Source organism: Coregonus lavaretus, assembly GCF_964263955.1.
Source record: "Coregonus lavaretus genome assembly, chromosome: 2".
NCBI classification, from domain to species: domain Eukaryota; kingdom Metazoa; phylum Chordata; class Actinopteri; order Salmoniformes; family Salmonidae; genus Coregonus; species Coregonus lavaretus.
Genome location: NC_139989.1, coordinates 7,843,948 through 7,862,744, shown reverse-complemented (window position 1 = coordinate 7,862,744; position 18,797 = coordinate 7,843,948). Strand labels below are relative to the sequence as shown.

The 18,797-nt window shown below is 45.9% G+C and overlaps 1 protein-coding gene across 1 annotated transcript in view; it reads left to right on the top strand.

Moving 5' to 3' along the window:
* Positions 1 to 18,797, top strand: part of LOC311099966 (receptor-type tyrosine-protein phosphatase mu-like) — a gene marked incomplete at its 5' end in the record, with an annotated part of 135,228 nt that overhangs the window by 98,320 nt on the left and 18,111 nt on the right. The window contains 4 exons of the mRNA XM_084140689.1: positions 1,445 to 1,532; positions 2,712 to 2,788; positions 11,194 to 11,230; positions 17,248 to 17,345. Coding sequence (XP_083996815.1) covers positions 1,445 to 1,532; positions 2,712 to 2,788; positions 11,194 to 11,230; positions 17,248 to 17,345 — 300 coding nt within the window. The remainder of the gene's footprint in view (positions 1 to 1,444; positions 1,533 to 2,711; positions 2,789 to 11,193; positions 11,231 to 17,247; positions 17,346 to 18,797) is intronic.

Here is an 18,797-nt window from a genome sequence, read left to right as displayed (position 1 = left end):
AGAGGCAGCAGGCAGCTGGAGGAGACATTAACTTACAGGGAGAAGAAGCAGCAGGCAGCTGGAGGACACATTCAGTTACAGGGGGAAGAGGAAGCAGGCAGCTGGTTGACACATTAACTTACAGGGGGAAGAGGCAGCAGGCAGCTGGAGGTACAATTAACTTACTTGGGGAAGAGGCAGCAGGCAGCTGGAGGAGACATTAACTTACAGGGGGAAGAGGCAGCAGGCAGCTGGAGGAGACATTCACTTACAGGGGGAAGAAGCAGCAAGCAGCTGGAGGACACATTCAGTTACAGGGGGAAGAGGCAGCAGGCAGCTGGTTGACACATTAACTTACAGGGGGAAGAGGCAGCAGGCAGCTGGAGGAGACATTAACTTACAGTGGGAAGAGGCAGCAGGCAGCTGGAGGGGACATTAACTTACATGGAGCAAGCAGCAGCACACAGTCTGGGTAGTGAACCAATAATCACCAGCACCACTCCAGCGCTGAAGTTTATTTTCATAATTAGTCCTAATTGCGTGTCCTGGCGCGAGATCAGAATGGCAAAAAACTAATATGATTAATATTTAATGAGGTGCTCTGCTCAGGCAGAGTAGGGTTTTGATCAGCCCAGTGGCTGTGTGTATGTGGTTGTTTTTATTCTATTTCATCTCATGTTATTTTTGGGGAAACTAGTCCTTCAGAGGAGTATGTTGGTAAAGTTTGTGCTGGACTGGTGTTCTATCTCGGTGAGGAAGATTCTAATTGGCTTACAGCGCCAGCGTAATGGGCACCTTTTCTGAAACGGCTCCCAGAAGGCCGTTTTCCTGCCTCCTTTCATGTCTAGTAATGATGTGGATATATATCTCTATTTTTAATAATGTGTCCCCTCTTTTGACCCGAAAGGATCTGCCGCTGAACTGGGCTGTCATTTAAAGAGCTGACCTCCTAACCCTTTGGACCTTTCATGACCTCTTTTTCTTTCTTTCTTTCTTTCTTTCTTTCTTTCTTTCTTTCTTTCTTTCTTTCTTTCTTTCTTTCTTTCTTTCTTTCTTTCTTTCTTTCTTTCTTTCTTTCTTTCTTTCTTTCTTTCTTTCTTTCTTTCTTTCTTTCTTTCTTTCTTTCTTTCTTTCTTTCTTTCTTTCTTTCTTTCTTTCTTTCTTTCTTTCTTTCTTTCTTTCTTTCTTTCTTTCTTTCTTTCTTTCTTTCTTTCTTTCTTTCTTTCTTTCTTTCTTTCTTTCTTTCTTTCTTTCTTTCTTTCTTTCTTTCTTTCTTTCTTTCTTTCTTTCTTTCTTTCTTTCTTTCTTTCTTTCTTTCTTTCTTTCTTTCTTTCTTTCTTTCTTTCTTTCTTTCTTTCTTTCTTTCTTTCTTTCTTTCTTTCTTTCTTTCTTTCTTTCTTTCTTTCTTTCTTTCTTTCTTTCTTTCTTTCTTTCTTTCTTTCTTTCTTTCTTTCTTTCTCTATAGAGCTTCTTTGAAGGACAGTCTGCACCATGGGACTCTGCCAAGAAAGACGAGAACAGGATGAAGAACCGATACGGAAACATCATTGCATGTGGGTACAAATGATATGTCACCAGTATTTTTTGTTGTTGTTATTCAAAACCCTAATGGTTAGATATGAATTTGTGAACATTATTGTGAAAATGTGATTGATTGTATTGTCTGTTATTGTAAAGCAACATAAAGTTCGGGACATATGAAAAATGTGTCTTGAAGCTGTGATCTTCACTCCAAACGACATTGAATGTGCATGTGGATACAACACAGGCAGTCCTAATTGCCTTTGCAATTATGAAAATGAGCCTTGACATGGCGTAGGGTGCCATCTTTCTCTGCAGAACCATTTCACACGTTGCTTTTTTCCTGATCGGCCTACTCCTGATCGGCCTACACACACACACACACACACACACACACACACACACACACACACACACACACACACACACCCACTCCACCAGTGACGAGGTGACCGCCCCAGTTATTTCCATGGCAATAAGATTCCTGACACTTCCTGTCCCTGCAAATGAGCAACCGACCAATCGCAGTGCTGCACATGGAGCGACAACCAATGAGCTGCAGGGCACATTGGGGGCGGGGGGGGACTGACAGTTTCCTGCCGGCTATAATAATTAGTGAATAAATCATTCAGAGTACGTTAGCATGTCCTCTGTGAAATGGGAGAGAAAGAGAGAGATCAGAGTAGATCACTCTCCTATCAGTCATATTGAATCCTTATGACTAATGGACAGACACTCGTTTCATAACAGAGCTCTGTCATGTGATGAATTTGATTAAGTAGAGTCACACATCACAGTGGTTGACTGCCCAAGCTCATTCTCTGCACCTAACTGGTGATACGGACTCTCACTGGGCCCAGATCCATCACTTTGAATCCCAACAACAACTAAGATGGAACCATAACTGAACAACTGTAACTGAACAACTTAACAACTGCATAATACACTTACACAGAATTGTTGACTGCTACCCAAATGAATAGGGACTTTATCAACTTATTAACCCAGGAAAAGCTTTCTTCTAGGGGGCATACTTTAGAGACCAGCACAGTGGCTAGGTAGTTGATGACATTAAACTCAGTGGTCACTCTCCTCCACAGGGATAGCCGACCAGTGTTTTCCTCTCTGTCTCATAAATATTACTAATGGGGCCTTGTTTTCTCGCCCTCTCTCTCTTGTTTTTTCTTTCCCTCTGTCCTGTCTTCATCCAGATGATCACTCCCGCGTCCGGCTGCAGGCTGTCGAGGGAGAGCAGAGCTCCGATTACATTAATGCAAATTACGTGGATGTAAGTACAACACCAGCCAGGGCTTGAACAGAAAGGTCAGCCAGCGTGTTTGTGTATGTGTGTGTGTGCATGCGCATAGCTCTCAGATGGAAGAGATGATGATCAGGCACCTGCTTAAACCCCCATTCCTCCCACCCCGCTCTCCTCCTCTTCCCGCCCAAAATAGGAATATTATATACAATACCAATCGAAAGTTTGGAAACACCTACTAATTCAAGGGGTTTTCTTTATTTTAACTATTTTCTACATTGTAGAATAATAGTGAACACATCAATACTATGAAATAACACATATGGAAACATGTAGTAACCAAAAATGTGTTAAACAAATCAAAATATATTTTATATTTGAGATTCTTCAAAGTAGCCACCCTTTGCCTTGATGACAGCTTTGCACACTCTTGGCATTCTCAACCAGCTTCATGATGCATTGATGATGCAAATGCATTCCAGGTGACTACCTCATGAAGCTGGTTGAGAGAATGCCAAGAGTGTGCAAAGCTGTCATCAAGGCAAAGGGTGGCTATTTGAATCTAAAGTCTAAAATATATTTTGATTTGTTTAACACATTTTTGGTTACTACATGATTCCATATGTGTTATTTTATAGTTTTGATGTCTTCACTATTATTCTACAATGTAGAAAATAGTTAAAATAAAGAAAAACCCTTGAATGAGTAGGTGTTCTAAGACTTTTGACCGGTAGTGTGTATGTATGTGTGTGTGTGTGTGTGTATATATGTCTGTATATATATATGTGTGTGTGTATATATATATGTGTGTGTGTGTATGTATATGTATATATATATATATATATATATATGTGTGTGTGTGTGTATATATATACACTACTCAAAAAAATTAAGGGAACACTTAAACAACACAATGTAACTCCAAGTCAATCACACTTCTGTGAAATCAAACTGTCCACTTAGGAAGCAACACTGATTGACAATAAATGTCACATGCTGTTGTGCAAATGGAATAGACAACAGGTGGAAATTATAGGCAATTAGCAAGACACCCCCAATAAAGAAGTGGTTTTGCAGGTGGTGACCACAGACCACTTCTCAGTTCCTATGCTTCCTGGCTGATGTTTTGGTCACTTTTGAATGCTGGCGGTGCTTTCACTCTAGTGGTAGCATGAGACGGAGTCTACAACCCACACAAGTGGCTCAGGAAGTGCAGCTCATCCATGATGGCACATCAATGCGAGCTGTGGCAAGAAGGTTTGCTGTGTCTGTCAGCGTAGTGTCCAGAGCATGGAGGCGCTACCAGGAGACAGGCCAGTACATCAGGAGACGTGGAGGAGACCGTAGGAGGGCAACAACCCAGCAGCAGGACCGCTACCTCCGCCTTTTTGCAAGGAGGAGCAAGAGGAGCACTGCCAGAGCCCTGCAAAATGACCTCCAGCAGGCCACAAATGTGCATGTGTCTGCTCAAACGGTCAGAAACAGACTCCATGAGGGTGGTATGAGGGCCCGACGTCCACAGGTGGGGGTTGTGCTTACAGCCCAACACCGTGCAGGACGTTTGGCATTTGCCAGAGAACACCAAGATTGGCAAATTCGCCACTGGTGCCCTGTGCTCTTCACAGATGAAAGCAGGTTCACACTGAGCACATGTGACAGACGTGACAGAGTCTGGAGACGCCGTGGAGAACGTTCTGCTGCCTGCAACATCCTCCAGCATGACCGGTTTGGCGGTGGGTCAGTCATGGTGTGGGGTGGCATTTCTTTGGGGGGCCGCACAGCCCTCCATGTGCTCGCCAGAGGTAGCCTGACTGCCATTAGGTACCGAGATGAGATTCTCAGACCCCTTGTGAGACCATATGCTGGTGCGGTTGGCCCTGGGTTCCTCCTAATGCAAGACTATGCTAGACCTCATGTGGCTGGAGTGTGTCAGCAGTTCCTGCAAGAGGAAGGCATTGATGCTATGGACTGGCCCGGCCGTTCCCCAGACCTGAATCCAATTGAGCACATCTGGGACATCATGTTTCGCTCCATCCACCAACGCCACGTTGCACCACAGACTGTCCAGGAGTTGGCGGATGCTTTAGTCCAGGTCTGGGAGGAGATCCCTCAGGAGACCATCCGCCACCTCATCAGGAGCATGCCCAGGCGTTGTAGGGAGGTCATACAGGCACGTGGAGGCCATACACACTACTGAGCCTCATTTTGACTTGTTTTAAGGACATTACATCAAAGTTGGATCAGCCTGTAGTGTGGTTTTCCACTTTAATTTTGAGGGTGACTCCAAATCCAGACCTCCATGGGTTGATAAATTAGATTTCCATTGATCATTTTTGTGTGATTTTGTTGTCAGCACATTCAACTATGTAAAGAAAAAAGTATTTAATAAGATTATTTCATTCATTCAGATCTAGGATGTGTTGTTTAAGTGTTCCCTTTATTTTTTTTAGCAGTGTATGTATATATATATATATATATATATACATACATACATACACACACACACACACACACACACACACACACACACACACACACACACACACAGTGCATTCGGAAAGTATTCAGAGCCCTTGACGTTTTCCATATTTTGTTAGGTTACAGCCCTCTTCTAAAATTGATTAAATAGTTTTTTTTTTCCTTTATCAATCTACACACAATACCCCATAATGACAAAGCAAAAACAGTTTTTTTGAATGTTTAGCAAATGTATAACAATACAAAAACTGAAATATCACATTCACATAAGTATTCAGACCCTTTACTCAGTATATTGTTGAAGCATCTTTAGCAGCGATTACAGCCTTGAGTCTTCTTGGGTATGAGTTTCTCCAATTCTTCTCTGCAGATCCTCTTAAGCTCTGTCAGGTTGGATGGGGAGCGTCGCTACACAGCTATTTTCAGGTCTCTCCAGAGATGTTCTCTGGCTGGGCTACTCAAGGACATTCAGAGACTTGTCCCGAAGCCACTGCTGCATTGTCTTGGCTGTGTGCTTAGGGTCGTTGTCCTGTTGGAAGTTGAACCTTCACCCCAGTCTGAGGTCCTGAGCACTCTGGAGCAGGTTTTCATCAAGGATCTCTCTGTACTTTGCTCCGTTCATCTTTCCCTCGATCCTGATTAGTCTCTGAGTACCTGCTGCTGAAAAACATCCCCACAGCATGATGCTGCCACCCCGATGCTTCACCATAGGGATGGTGCCAGGTTTCCTCCAGACGTGACGCTTGGCATTCAGGCCAAAGAGTTCAATCTTGGTTTCATCAGACCAGATAATCTTGTTTCTCATGGTCTGAGAGTCTTTAGGTGCCTTTTGGCAAACTCCAAGTGGGCTGTCATATGCATTTTACTGAGGAGTGGCTTCTGTCTGGCCACTCTACAATAAATGCCTGATTGGTGGAGTGCTGCAGAGATGGTTCTCCTTCTGGAAGGTTCTCCCATCTCCAAAGAGGAACTCTGGAGCTCTGTCAGAGTGACCATCTGGTTCTTGGTAACCTCCCTGACCAAGGCCCTTCTCCCCCGATTGCTCAGTTTGGCCGGGCAGCCAGCGCTAGGAAGAGTCTTGGTGGTTCCAAAGTTCTTCCATTTAAGAATGATGGAGGCCACGGTGTTCTTGGGGACCTTCAATGCTGCAGACATTTTTTGGTAAATTTCCCCAGATCTGTGCCTCGACACAATCCATTCTCTGAGCTCTACGGACAATTCCTTCGTCCTCATGGCTTGGTTTTTGCTCTGACATGCACTGTCAACTGTGGGACCTTATATAGACAGGTGTGTGCCTTTCCAAATCATGTCCAATCAATTGAATTTACCACAGGTGGACTCCAATCAAGTTGTAGAACTATCTCAAGGATGATCAATGGAAACAGGATGCACCTGAGCTCAATTTCGAGTCTCATAGCAAAGGGTCTGAATACTTATGTAAGTAAGATATTTCTGATTTTTATTTGTAATGCATTTGCAAACATTTCAAAAAATCTGTTTTCACTTCATCAGGTATTGTGTGTAGATTGAGGGGAAAAAATAATTTAATCCCCCAAAAATAATTTAATCCGTTTTAGAATAAGGCTGTAATGTAACAAAAATGTGAAAAAAGTCAATTCCATTGAAAAAATATATTAACGCAACATATAAAGTGTTGGTCCCATATTTCTTGAGCTAAAATAAAAGATCCCAGAAATTTTCCATATGCACAAAAAGCTTATTTCTCTCATTTTCTGCACAAATGTTTTTATCCCTGTTAGTGAGCATTTCTCCTTTGCCAAGATAATCCATCCACCTGACAGGTGTGGCATATCAAGAAGCTGATTAAACAGCATGATCATTACACAAGTGCAGCTTGTGCTGGGGACAATAAAAGGCCACTCTAAATGTGCATTTTTGTCCACAACACAATTCCACAGATGTCAACATTGGCATGCTGGTTGCAGGAATGTCCATCAGAGCTGTTGCCAGATAACTGAATGTTAATTTCTCTACCATAAGCCACACGTCGTTTTCGAGAATTTGGCAGTACGTCCAACCGGCCTCACAACTGCAGACCACGTGTAACCACGCCAGCCCAGGACCTCCACATCCGGCTTCTTCACCTGTGGGATCGTCTGAGACTAGCTGATGAAATTGTGGGTTTGCACAACCAAAGAATTTCTGCACAAACTGTCAGAAACTGTCTCAGGGAAGCTCATCTGCATGCTCGTTGTCCTCACCAGGGTCTTCACCTGACTGCAGTTTGGCGTTGTAACTGACTTCAGTGGGCAATTGCTCACCTTCGATGACCACTGGCACGCTGGAGAAGTGTGCTCTTCATGGATGAATGCTGGTTTTAAATGTACCGGGCAGATGGCAGACAGCGTGTATGGAGTCATGTGGGCGAGCGGTTTGCTGATGTCAACGTTGTGAACAGAGTGGCCCGTGGTAGCGGTGGGGTTACGGGGTTAGGGTATGGGCAGCCATAAGCTACGGACAACAAACACAATTGCATTTTATCAATTTGAATGCACAGAGAATCCGTGACAAGATCCTGAGGCCCATTGTCTTGCCATTCATCCGCCGCCATCACCTCATGTTTCAGCATGTCACAAGGATCTGTACACAATTCTTGGAAGCTGAACATTTCCCAGTTCTTCCTTGGCCTGCATACTCACCAAACATGTTACCCATTGAGCATGTTTGGGATGCTGTGGATCGACATGTAAGACGGCGTGTTCCAGTTCCCGCCAATATCCAGCAACTTCGCACAGCCATTGAAGAGGAGTGGGACAACATTCCACAGACCACAATCAACAGCCTGATCAACTCTATGCGAAGGAGTTGTGTCATGCTGCATGAGGCAAAAGGTAGTCATACAAGATACTGACTGGTTTTCTGATCCACGCCCCTACCTTTTATTTTAAGGTATCTGTGACCAACAGATGTATATCTGTATTCCCCAGTCAAGTGAAATCCATAGATTAGAGCCTAACTAATTTATTTCAATTGACTGATTTCCTTATATGAACTGTCACTCAGTAAAATCCTAGAAATTGTTGCATGTTGCGTTTATATTTTTGAGAGTGAGATGGGGCATTGATCCAGACGGCCCGTCAGCGAGTTTGCCTTCAATTTTTTTGGAGCCCAAGATGGAAACAGAGCCCACGCTTTGGGCCACGGACTATCAAACATAAACAAACAGTGGTGTCTCGGTAAACACACACACACACACACAAACAAGCACACACCAGAAGCCGTGCTTGTGGCACAGGTCAGTGGTCCCCCCTGCCGCTATCACGCCGGGTGTGTGAAATTGAGAAAAATCCTTTGTGACACTTCAATGAATCTGTCATTGAGTCCAAAAACGATAAGCCTCTGTACAATCTGTGAACTATGAAGTGGCCATGCAAGAGGCTGTTGTGTGGAAGCTGATTGTACAACATAGATTTCAATCCCATTCTACCCAAAGGTGTTTCCTTCAGAGTTCTTTGAGGGAAATGTTTATCAAAATGTAATTTACTGATTTATGTAGAAGTAAAAACAAAATGGAGTGATCTCTTTTGTTGAACGTGAGAGACACAGCAGAGATGAGAAAATAAACAAGAGATGGTCCAGTGACACACTCTTGAGATTTCCACCACTCTCTCTCACATGCACACACACACATTCATAACAAATCTGAGCCAGATGTCCATCTTTGCTGTGGCGTGAACAGAGCTGCCTTTGACCGTGTGTCCTGTATATCCAGTCCAGACTGTGGAATTGGAACTAGAACACTGTCCAACTCTATGTTCTGGACACAGTCTGTCCACGTCCAGTACATAGGGCCATTAGTTTGTTTCCCGGGTGACCGTGCCCGTCTAGCACTAGAAGCCCACCCCTTGTTTACCCTCCTGGCTATTGCTGTTGACACTCAATGTTATTTTCCTCTCCCATCAACCAGCTGGCATGGTGCCAACCAACCGCCCCCTGTGCATACTTATCATCTCCATCGGCTCCTCCTCGCTTCACTCCTCGTCTCCCCCTCTACCTCCACGCCGGCTTCGCTTTCGCTTGTCATTAGCCACATTAGCACACTTAGCTCTCTCCTCTTCAAAGCCCAGTGTAAATGAGTGTAAATTTGCAGCGTAGGTGGAACAAGTCACTATCTCTCTAAATGAAAGGGCCTGTAAATAATTTACACACGCCCACACCGTGTCTTAATGTCAGAGACATTGTGTTCAGATGCTCAGAGATTGATAAAGAGATAATTTTTTAAGCGTCAGCTCTCGTTGTCAAGACCAGAATATCTACGCGTTAGACAGCACTCTATGTGGATATGGTTTAATCTGGCGTCTGGCTTTGTTCCGCTGTTTGCATAGTTCTCGATAGCAACAAGGTGATTCTGAAGGAAGTTATGAGACAGAATTTGCCCCTCAACTTTATAGATGTTTGCATTTCAAATGAGGAATTGTTACCTTGTTACAAGAAGCCTCCTATGATAATGCAATGTTCCTCTCACAGAGAATCATAAGTATCAGCCTTACAGTACGCATTAAAACATTGCAGAAATAAATTGTGACTGTGTGTGGGCGCGTGCGTGCATGGTCGGCTGCACACTTGCGTGTGTCCAGGTGTGTGTTTGTGTGTGTCCAGTCGTGTATGTGTTGAATTAGCATTCCGCGGCTCGTCTTGCTGCTCTGCAAGGTTAACTAATGTAGCTAATTACAGCTTGACCCCGGCCATGAAGACATCTGCATGCTACCTCCCTCCACTGCACCTGGCCTCTCCTCTCCCTGCAGACTGTCTGTCTGGGTTGCTGCTCCCTCCCAGTGTTTCTCAATCCTGTTTCTGTAGTGCTGTCTCACCAACTCCTTTGGTCATTGGCATGACAACGACCATAGCAGTTGGCTGTGTGTGTGTGTGGTGCATTCGGTCAGTGAACTCTGTGGCATCTGTGAGAGTGCTGCTTGTCTCCCAGGCACAGACTTAACAGGTCCCAATCAAGTGGATTTCAGAAGGTCAAAACCAAAGTGTAAACCTTTCTTCCAACATGATGATCACATAGAATACGTGACCAGCCAATGAGAACCCTTCTCCCAATAGCCTCTCGCTAACTAACTCTATAGCCACAGTTTGATATTCATCGCCACGTGTGCTCCCACGGTGGGAACTCCTCGATAGTATGTAGAGCAAGAGGATAAACAAGTCTCAGGGAGCCCAGCCTATCAGAACCCAGAGAGACAGAGAGCCCAGCCTATCAGAGCCCAGAGAGTTAGAGAGCCCAGCGTATCAGAGTAGAGGGATGAGGTGTCCCTGTTTGAGTCAGTCCATTTATATTCAATGTTGCAAATGTTAATTACATTTTAGGTAAATTAAATATGGCGTTGAGAAGAGCTGGACCAGATGAAGACAATGGCTCAAACTTTGTGGCGGGTGGTAACAGCTCTTTACGCGAACGTTTAGCTTCCCACTGTGTACCGTAGGCCTCGCTAGGATACAAGATGCTCGACAAATGAAATTTGAAGGGATTAGAGTAATCCCTCTGAGATTGAGCCTATTCCGAAGATAAGAGCCACACAATATGCAGCAGAAGAATAACGCAGCCGTGTGTGTGTTCACAATCCACAGACTGTATTATCAATTGAAAATATGCTGTCAGTACACTTTAAGTGAACTGACCGCAGGAATTCTTAGAGAAAGAGAAGTGCTGCAGAAGGGATGTTAGAGTGATTGTTGTCATGTTGTTGTCATTATTTTAGAAGACGAGCTTTTGCACATATTTTCAATTGGAAGCCGAATAAACCTTTTCTTTCTACTTGGTTTGAATTATTTAGTAATTTAAGACTAAAAATATGTTTAGAAATATGTTTTCACCGCAGCATGTTTCGCTTCTTGACTCAAGTAAACAAATATGCTCATTATACTGAATTATTTTGTTCAATACTCACATCTGTGTGTTTCTCTTTCTCTCCCTCTCTTTTGGATTTCAGGGTTACCACAGGCCAAATCACTACATTGCTACCCAAGGTAAGAACAGAAACACACAACAAACTTTATCTTGTCTGAATATCTCAGTATTGTTGTTGGATCTCCAACTCTTCACTCTGCTGTTCAGTATGACAGCCTCACCAGAGCTGTCAACACGGATATACAAGACATCTGTAAAAAGCTGTGGCACTCCCCTCCCTCCTTTACCACCTCCAGCCTGTCCAAGTCCTGTTGTGCTGAAGTAGTGTCTTAGAACAATTCATCAGTCGTGTGAGCAAAAGGGGAGGGGTGGAGAGAGCGGAGGGGTGAGATTTGAGGAGGGCAGTAATAAATAAATGGATTAGGTCATGTGTACTGGCGCGGTGTGTGTACATGCACATGCGTGTCTATACGTGTGTGTTGTATTACTGCATTAATCCGGCAGGCAGACGCTTTTCCCACAAGCCCCCTGGAGATGAGCTCTGATTAATACTTAATTGTTGTTGAATTCTTAGAGGCAATGTTTTCTCGGCCAGCCGCACAAAGGTAATTCCATTCCACACTCCCTCCGAATATAGGCAGCCAATCCAGCACAGTCAGACCTAGTAGACAGTCTGGTGGTCTAGTGGGCCTGGGAGCTGCATAATGACCTAGTAGACAGTCTGGTGGTCTAGTGGGCCTGGGAGCTGCATAATGACCTAGTAGACAGTCTGGTGGTCTAGTGGGCCTGGGAGCTGCATAATGACCTAGTAGACAGTCTGGTGGTCTAGTGGGCCTGGGAGCTGCATAATGACCTAGTAGACAGTCTGGTGGTCTAGTGGGTCTGGGAGCTGCATAATGACCTAGTAGACAGTCTGGTGGTCTAGTGGGCCTGGGAGCTGCATAATGACCTAGTAGACAGTCTGGTGGTCTAGTGGGTCTGGGAGCTGCATAATGACCTAGTAGACAGTCTGGTGGTCTAGTGGGCCTGGGAGCTGCATAATGACCTAGTAGACAGTCTGGTGGTCTAGTGGGTCTGGGAGCTGCATAATGACCTAGTAGACAGTCTGGTGGTCTAGTGGGCCTGGGAGCTGCATAATGACCTAGTAGACAGTCTGGTGGTCTAGTGGGTCTGGGAGCTGCATAATGACCTAGTAGACAGTCTGGTGGTCTAGTGGGTCTGGGAGCTGCATAATGACCTAGTAGACAGTCTGGTGGTCTAGTGGGTCTGGGAGCTGCATAATGACCTAGTAGACAGTCTGGTGGTCTAGTGGGCCTGGGAGCTGCATAATGACCTAGTAGACAGTCTGGTGGTCTAGTGGGCCTGGGAGCTGCATAATGACCTAGTAGACAGTCTGGTGGTCTAGTGGGTCTGGGAGCTGCATAATGACCTAGTAGACAGTCTGGTGGTCTAGTGGGTCTGGGAGCTGCATAATGACCTAGTAGACAGTCTGGTGGTCTAGTGGGTCTGGGAGCTGCATAATGACCTAGTAGACAGTCTGGTGGTCTAGTGGGCCTGGGAGCTGCATAATGACCTAGTAGACAGTCTGGTGGTCTAGTGGGTCTGGGAGCTGCATAATGACCTAGTAGACAGTCTGGTGGTCTAGTGGGCCTGGGAGCTGCATAATGACCTAGTAGACAGTCTGGTGGTCTAGTGGGTCTGGGAGCTGCATAATGACCTAGTAGACAGTCTGGTGGTCTAGTGGGCCTGGGAGCTGCATAATGACCTAGTAGACAGTCTGGTGGTCTAGTGGGTCTGGGAGCTGCATAATGACCTAGTAGACAGTCTGGTGGTCTAGTGGGTCTGGGAGCTGCATAATGACCTAGTAGACAGTCTGGTGGTCTAGTGGGTCTGGGAGCTGCATAATGACCTAGTAGACAGTCTGGTGGTCTAGTGGGTCTGGGAGCTGCATAATGACCTAGTAGACAGTCTGGTGGTCTAGTGGGTCTGGGAGCTGCATAATGACCTAGTAGACAGTCTGGTGGTCTAGTGGGTCTGGGAGCTGCATAATGACCTAGTAGACAGTCTGGTGGTCTAGTGGGTCTGGGAGCTGCATAATGACCTAGTAGACAGTCTGGTGGTCTAGTGGGTCTGGGAGCTGCATAATGACCTAGTAGACAGTCTGGTGGTCTAGTGGGTCTGGGAGCTGCATAATGACCTAGTAGACAGTCTGGTGGTCTAGTGGGTCTGGGAGCTGCATAATGACCTAGTAGACAGTCTGGTGGTCTAGTGGGTCTGGGAGCTGCATAATGACCTAGTAGACAGTCTGGTGGTCTAGTGGGTCTGGGAGCTGCATAATGACCTAGTAGACAGTCTGGTGGTCTAGTGGGCCTGGGAGCTGCATAATGACCTAGTAGACAGTCTGGTGGTCTAGTGGGCCTGGGAGCTGCATAATGACCTAGTAGACAGTCTGGTGGTCTAGTGGGTCTGGGAGCTGCATAATGACCTAGTAGACAGTCTGGTGGTCTAGTGGGTCTGGGAGCTGCATAATGACCTAGTAGACAGTCTGGTGGTCTAGTGGGTCTGGGAGCTGCATAATGACCTAGTAGACAGTCTGGTGGTCTAGTGGGTCTGGGAGCTGCATAATGACCTAGTAGACAGTCTGGTGGTCTAGTGGGCCTGGGAGCTGCATAATGACCTAGTAGACAGTCTGGTGGTCTAGTGGGCCTGGGAGCTGCATAATGACCTAGTAGACAGTCTGGTGGTCTAGTGGGTCTGGGAGCTGCATAATGACCTAGTAGACAGTCTGGTGGTCTAGTGGGCCTGGGAGCTGCATAATGACCTAGTAGACAGTCTGGTGGTCTAGTGGGTCTGGGAGCTGCATAATGACCTAGTAGACAGTCTGGTGGTCTAGTGGGTCTGGGAGCTGCATAATGACCTAGTAGACAGTCTGGTGGTCTAGTGGGTCTGGGAGCTGCATAATGACCTAGTAGACAGTCTGGTGGTCTAGTGGGTCTGGGAGCTGCATAATGACCTAGTAGACAGTCTGGTGGTCTAGTGGGTCTGGGAGCTGCATAATGACCTAGTAGACAGTCTGGTGGTCTAGTGGGTCTGGGAGCTGCATAATGACCTAGTAGACAGTCTGGTGGTCTAGTGGGTCTGGGAGCTGCATAATGACCTAGTAGACAGTCTGGTGGTCTAGTGGGTCTGGGAGCTGCATAATGACCTAGTAGACAGTCTGGTGGTCTAGTGGGCCTGGGAGCTGCATAATGACCTAGTAGACAGTCTGGTGGTCTAGTGGGTCTGGGAGCTGCATAATGACCTGTTTATTGGAGCGCTGCCCACACCTGTTCTGTGACTAATGACACTGAATGAAATGCAGGCTGCGCTAACCGTCAAGTGGACACACATACCTTGTCCTTAGTAGTGTGACTGTGCGTTAACCCCAAGCAAATTTCTACCATTAGAGCGAGTGCCGGCTGGTGAATGAGGCTAGGAGAGGGTTAACCTCTATCCTATTTTATGATGGAACTATACAATATTTACTATACACAGTCATACTTTGAATAGGAGAGAAAATAATAGAGCATACCGGCCTCAGACAGAATTGGCAGCGGCCTCTCCATGTTTTTTTGTTTTTTTTTCAATGTTATGCCGGTGTTTGCAATTAGAGGGTAACTTTCAAAGAGAATTCCTTCTTTTTTTTTTGCGGGGAGCGAGTGAGGAAAACCGTAACAAGCAGAGATCTTGCACAGATCAAAGGCAGATGTGCTTCAGGCCAATCGGGCGCTTGTCAGTCATGGACGTTCTGCGTGGGATCCCAAACAATATACACTGAGTGCACAAAACATTAACTGACCAAGTGAATCCAGGTGAAAGATATGATCCCTTATTGATGTCACCTATTAAATCCACTTCAATCAGTGTAGATGAAGGGGAGGAGACAGGTTCAATAAGGATTTTTAAGCCTTGAGACAATTGAGACATGGATTGTGTATGTGTGCCATTCAGAGGGTGAATGGGCAAGACAAACGATTGAAGTGCCTTTGAACGGGGTATGGTAGTAGGTGCCAGGCACACCGGTTGGAGTGTGTCAAGAACTTCAACGCTGCTGCGTTTTTCATGCTCAACCGTTTCCTGTGTCTATCAAGAATGGTCCACCCCCAAAGGACATCCAGCCAACTTGACACAACTGTGGGAAGCATTGGAGTCAACATGGGCCAGCATCCCTGTAGAACGCTTTCGACACCTTGTAGAGTCCATGCCCTGACGAATTGAGGCTTTTCTGAGGGCAAAAGGGGGTGCAACTCAATATTAGGAATGTGTTCCTAATGTTTTGTTCACTCAGTGTATATTTTTACTCATGGGTGTGGGAAAAAAAGGTGCAAAGAAATAGCCTAGTCTCCTTCCTTCCTGAAGAATCTCAGCAATTTGTGTGTCTGTATCTGTGGCTCTCGGGGTGCCAGAATGAAAAGCATTACAACGACAGAGCCTCTCCTCTGACAGCCTGTCCACTCCAGCCGTCTGTGAAGCTTTTGTTTAGCTTTTTTCTCCTACTTCCTCGTCCTATTCCCCCAGTGCGCTATGGGAGAATCTCTTCTCCACAACTAATTGGAGTTGCATGACTTGACTTTACCCTCCGCCGCACTGGGCCATTTACTGCATCTGCTAAACGATGATGCGTCGTGTCACTTTTTCTTCTCCCAGACGACGACACCAGCCGCGCTTCGCGCCTCCTCCGCCGAGACATTCTTTCTCTACACAGTTGTACATACCCACTGTTAACACTGTGTCAACACAGATGACTGGTTTGGTTGGCAAGCGACTCGCAGGTTCACGAAGTGTGTTCATAAGGGGGGATGGAGGGTAAGGGGGGGAGGGAGGGAAGAGGGGAGGTACTTGTATAGAGCTCTTAGAAGGAAATAGTTGGGAGATCAAACCTCCGTTCATCCCGAACGCAGTCCTTTTTCATATCATCTACATATCACCATCACTTCCTCAGAGAAAAAAACCTTCCTATCACTGGGTGGATGAGTAACTGTAAGACACACACTGTTCTGATTGAACTGAATCTGCCTTTAATTTAGAAAGAGAAAAAGAAGCCCAGACTGGTGAGGGTTGCTGTTAGGAGGAGTGAAGGGGGCCAGGGGAGAACAGGGAGTATATAGGCCTGACACACTGAGCTCTTGTTCCTAGGAGAGATGGTTATGAATACCAGGAGAGCATGTGGCCTGGCATCACTAATGAGAAAACCGGCTCGCTCGCACGAGGGGTAAAGGCACCTGGAAATGTCATCCAGAGAATTCTCAAGCATTTTAAAATGCGACACAAGTGTTTGGTAGTGCGGCTGTTTGTGTGAGCATGAATATGGAACATCTGCAGGGAGCTGCGTTTGTGCGTGCGTGTGGGTGCTCGCGCATGTGTATGTTTTAGCTGTTGGAAGCAATTTGTTGTGGCTGACACGCCGCAGCTCTCGAGGACACACACACGGATTTGCATGAGCTAATTAGCTCGTCAAAAGTATTTTTTTTGCATTTGCCAGTTGATTAAAAAACAATGCTAATTTTAATTAATTAATTCCTTCCAGGGATCCTTTATTGCTCGGTGCAATCTTAAACACGGCCCACATTAAAGTGTGTAGGAGTTAATTGAGAGTGTGTGCACAGATTTCTGTCCCCGTGCCTGGCCTAAAGCTTCTTGTCATTCAGCGTGTGTGTTGACTTAGATCCAGGCATTAGCTGATTGCCCTGTCAACAGTGATCAGAATGCACAGGCACACAGCCCCAGTGTCCTGTGTTGATAGTTAAACTGGGAAAAACAAGGTGTTAACTAGCTGAACCTGTGCACTTTTCATTGCTCAGAAAACAAGCAAGTAATCGACAAATGTGAAAAACGCTAAAAAGGATGTGATGAGCATTGAATGAATGAGAAGAACCTAGTATAAGTATAGGATCTGACCATGCTGACAGTATTCAGACAATACGCACACTTTTATAATGGAAAATCACGTGTTGGTGTCATTCATAACATAACATGATGTCCGTATGGTCACAAAGAGCTTTGCATACTCACACTCACCCCCTTTCTCTCCTATTGAGCTCTTTCGTTCTCTCTCCCCCTCTCCCCTTTCTTCCTCCCTCCCTCTGTCTCTCCTCAGGGCCCATGCAAGAGACAGTCTACGATTTCTGGAGGATGGTGTGGCAGGAGAACACGGCAACCATCGTCATGGTGACCAACCTGGTGGAGGTGGGCAGGGTGAGTACCACGAGACCCCAGACTCACACACTCACACACTACACACAAACTCAATTCTGGTACATTTTATTGATTCACCCAATGAAGAAATAAAATAAAATAAAACGTGGACATTTTCCAGGCCTGGCATACAGAAAACAGGGGCCCGACATTTGGTGTTTTCTGGAAAGCAACGCTAGACAATGCCAATCTACGGCGGTGTAATGTCCCGTGTGGGTACAGACCTTGTTCAATCCAATCAACCTTTGATTAAAGCCTTGAGAGGCGTGATCAGAGAGTGATCTGACCTGTTAGTCGAATAAGCTCTCTGAAGCGGTCAAACCCATAACACTCGCACACACACACACACACACACACACACACACACACACACACACACACACACACACACAATCTCATACGCGCACACACACACACACACACACACACGCACACACACACTCACTCATACACACAAAGACAGAGAGGGCATGCCTAACCTGTCAGTGGCTCATTTAAGGAAGAGCCCCAACACCCGCTGGCACCATATCGAATCATCAAAAGGGGACCGAGTGATGCACAGCCACAAAACACTAGCCAAGCGTGTGAATCCTCCCACCACCTGGTGCTATTATTTTAACCACTCAGCCTTGGCTGTCCCATCTTGCCCCCTGTTGAGTCTCCACTCTCCAGCCCCCTTCAGTGGGCTGCAAGCAGGCAGGCCAGGGTCGGCAGGCAGGGAGGCACAGCGGCATTCTTTTCCACCATAATAATAAAAACCACTCACTCCACGACCATCGTCTGCTAGGCCGCTTCACCACTGATGAACTCTGGGAAATCCCTTCTCCCAGGCTTCTGTCGCTTTTCGCTTTCATGCCAAGCAGTTTTGTTTGTTTTCGATCCAGCCTCTCTCCGGTTTCTACTTCCCTTCTGGACTTCGGGTGTGGAGGGAGCACAAGGCACAACTGGACACAGAGAATAACACTACCCCAGATAATGTGTTAGTAAATGACGCAGGCAGCCACCCAAAGCATATCGCTGGCTGATCGTCTTCATCATAGCTGTCAGACACGGTTGGGGTTAATAGGATATTTCTGCCAAGACTTCATCTATAGGATGCTCCTCAGGGATAAGCTAGCTGAAGTATCAGGGGGATCTGAGAGGCTGGAGTATCTGGAGCTTCTTGACATGAGCTCCATACGGTTTATGATAGTGTCACTGGATACCCAAACTTCATTTCACTGATGATCAGGGATGAAGCTGCAGTCAGCTCCACAGTGACCCTGCACACTTTATTTATCCTGTCAGATGGTGGCGGGGTACCTAGTAAGATTCGGATAGATAGCTAATCGTATTAGCCCAAATCATCCTCCCAATCTTTTATTTTGTGTGAGTGTATTTATGTTTTAAGGCTACATGACACTCTGTGACAAGTAGGAGTGCTTCGTATTGTTAAAACTCTCTTCCTATCAC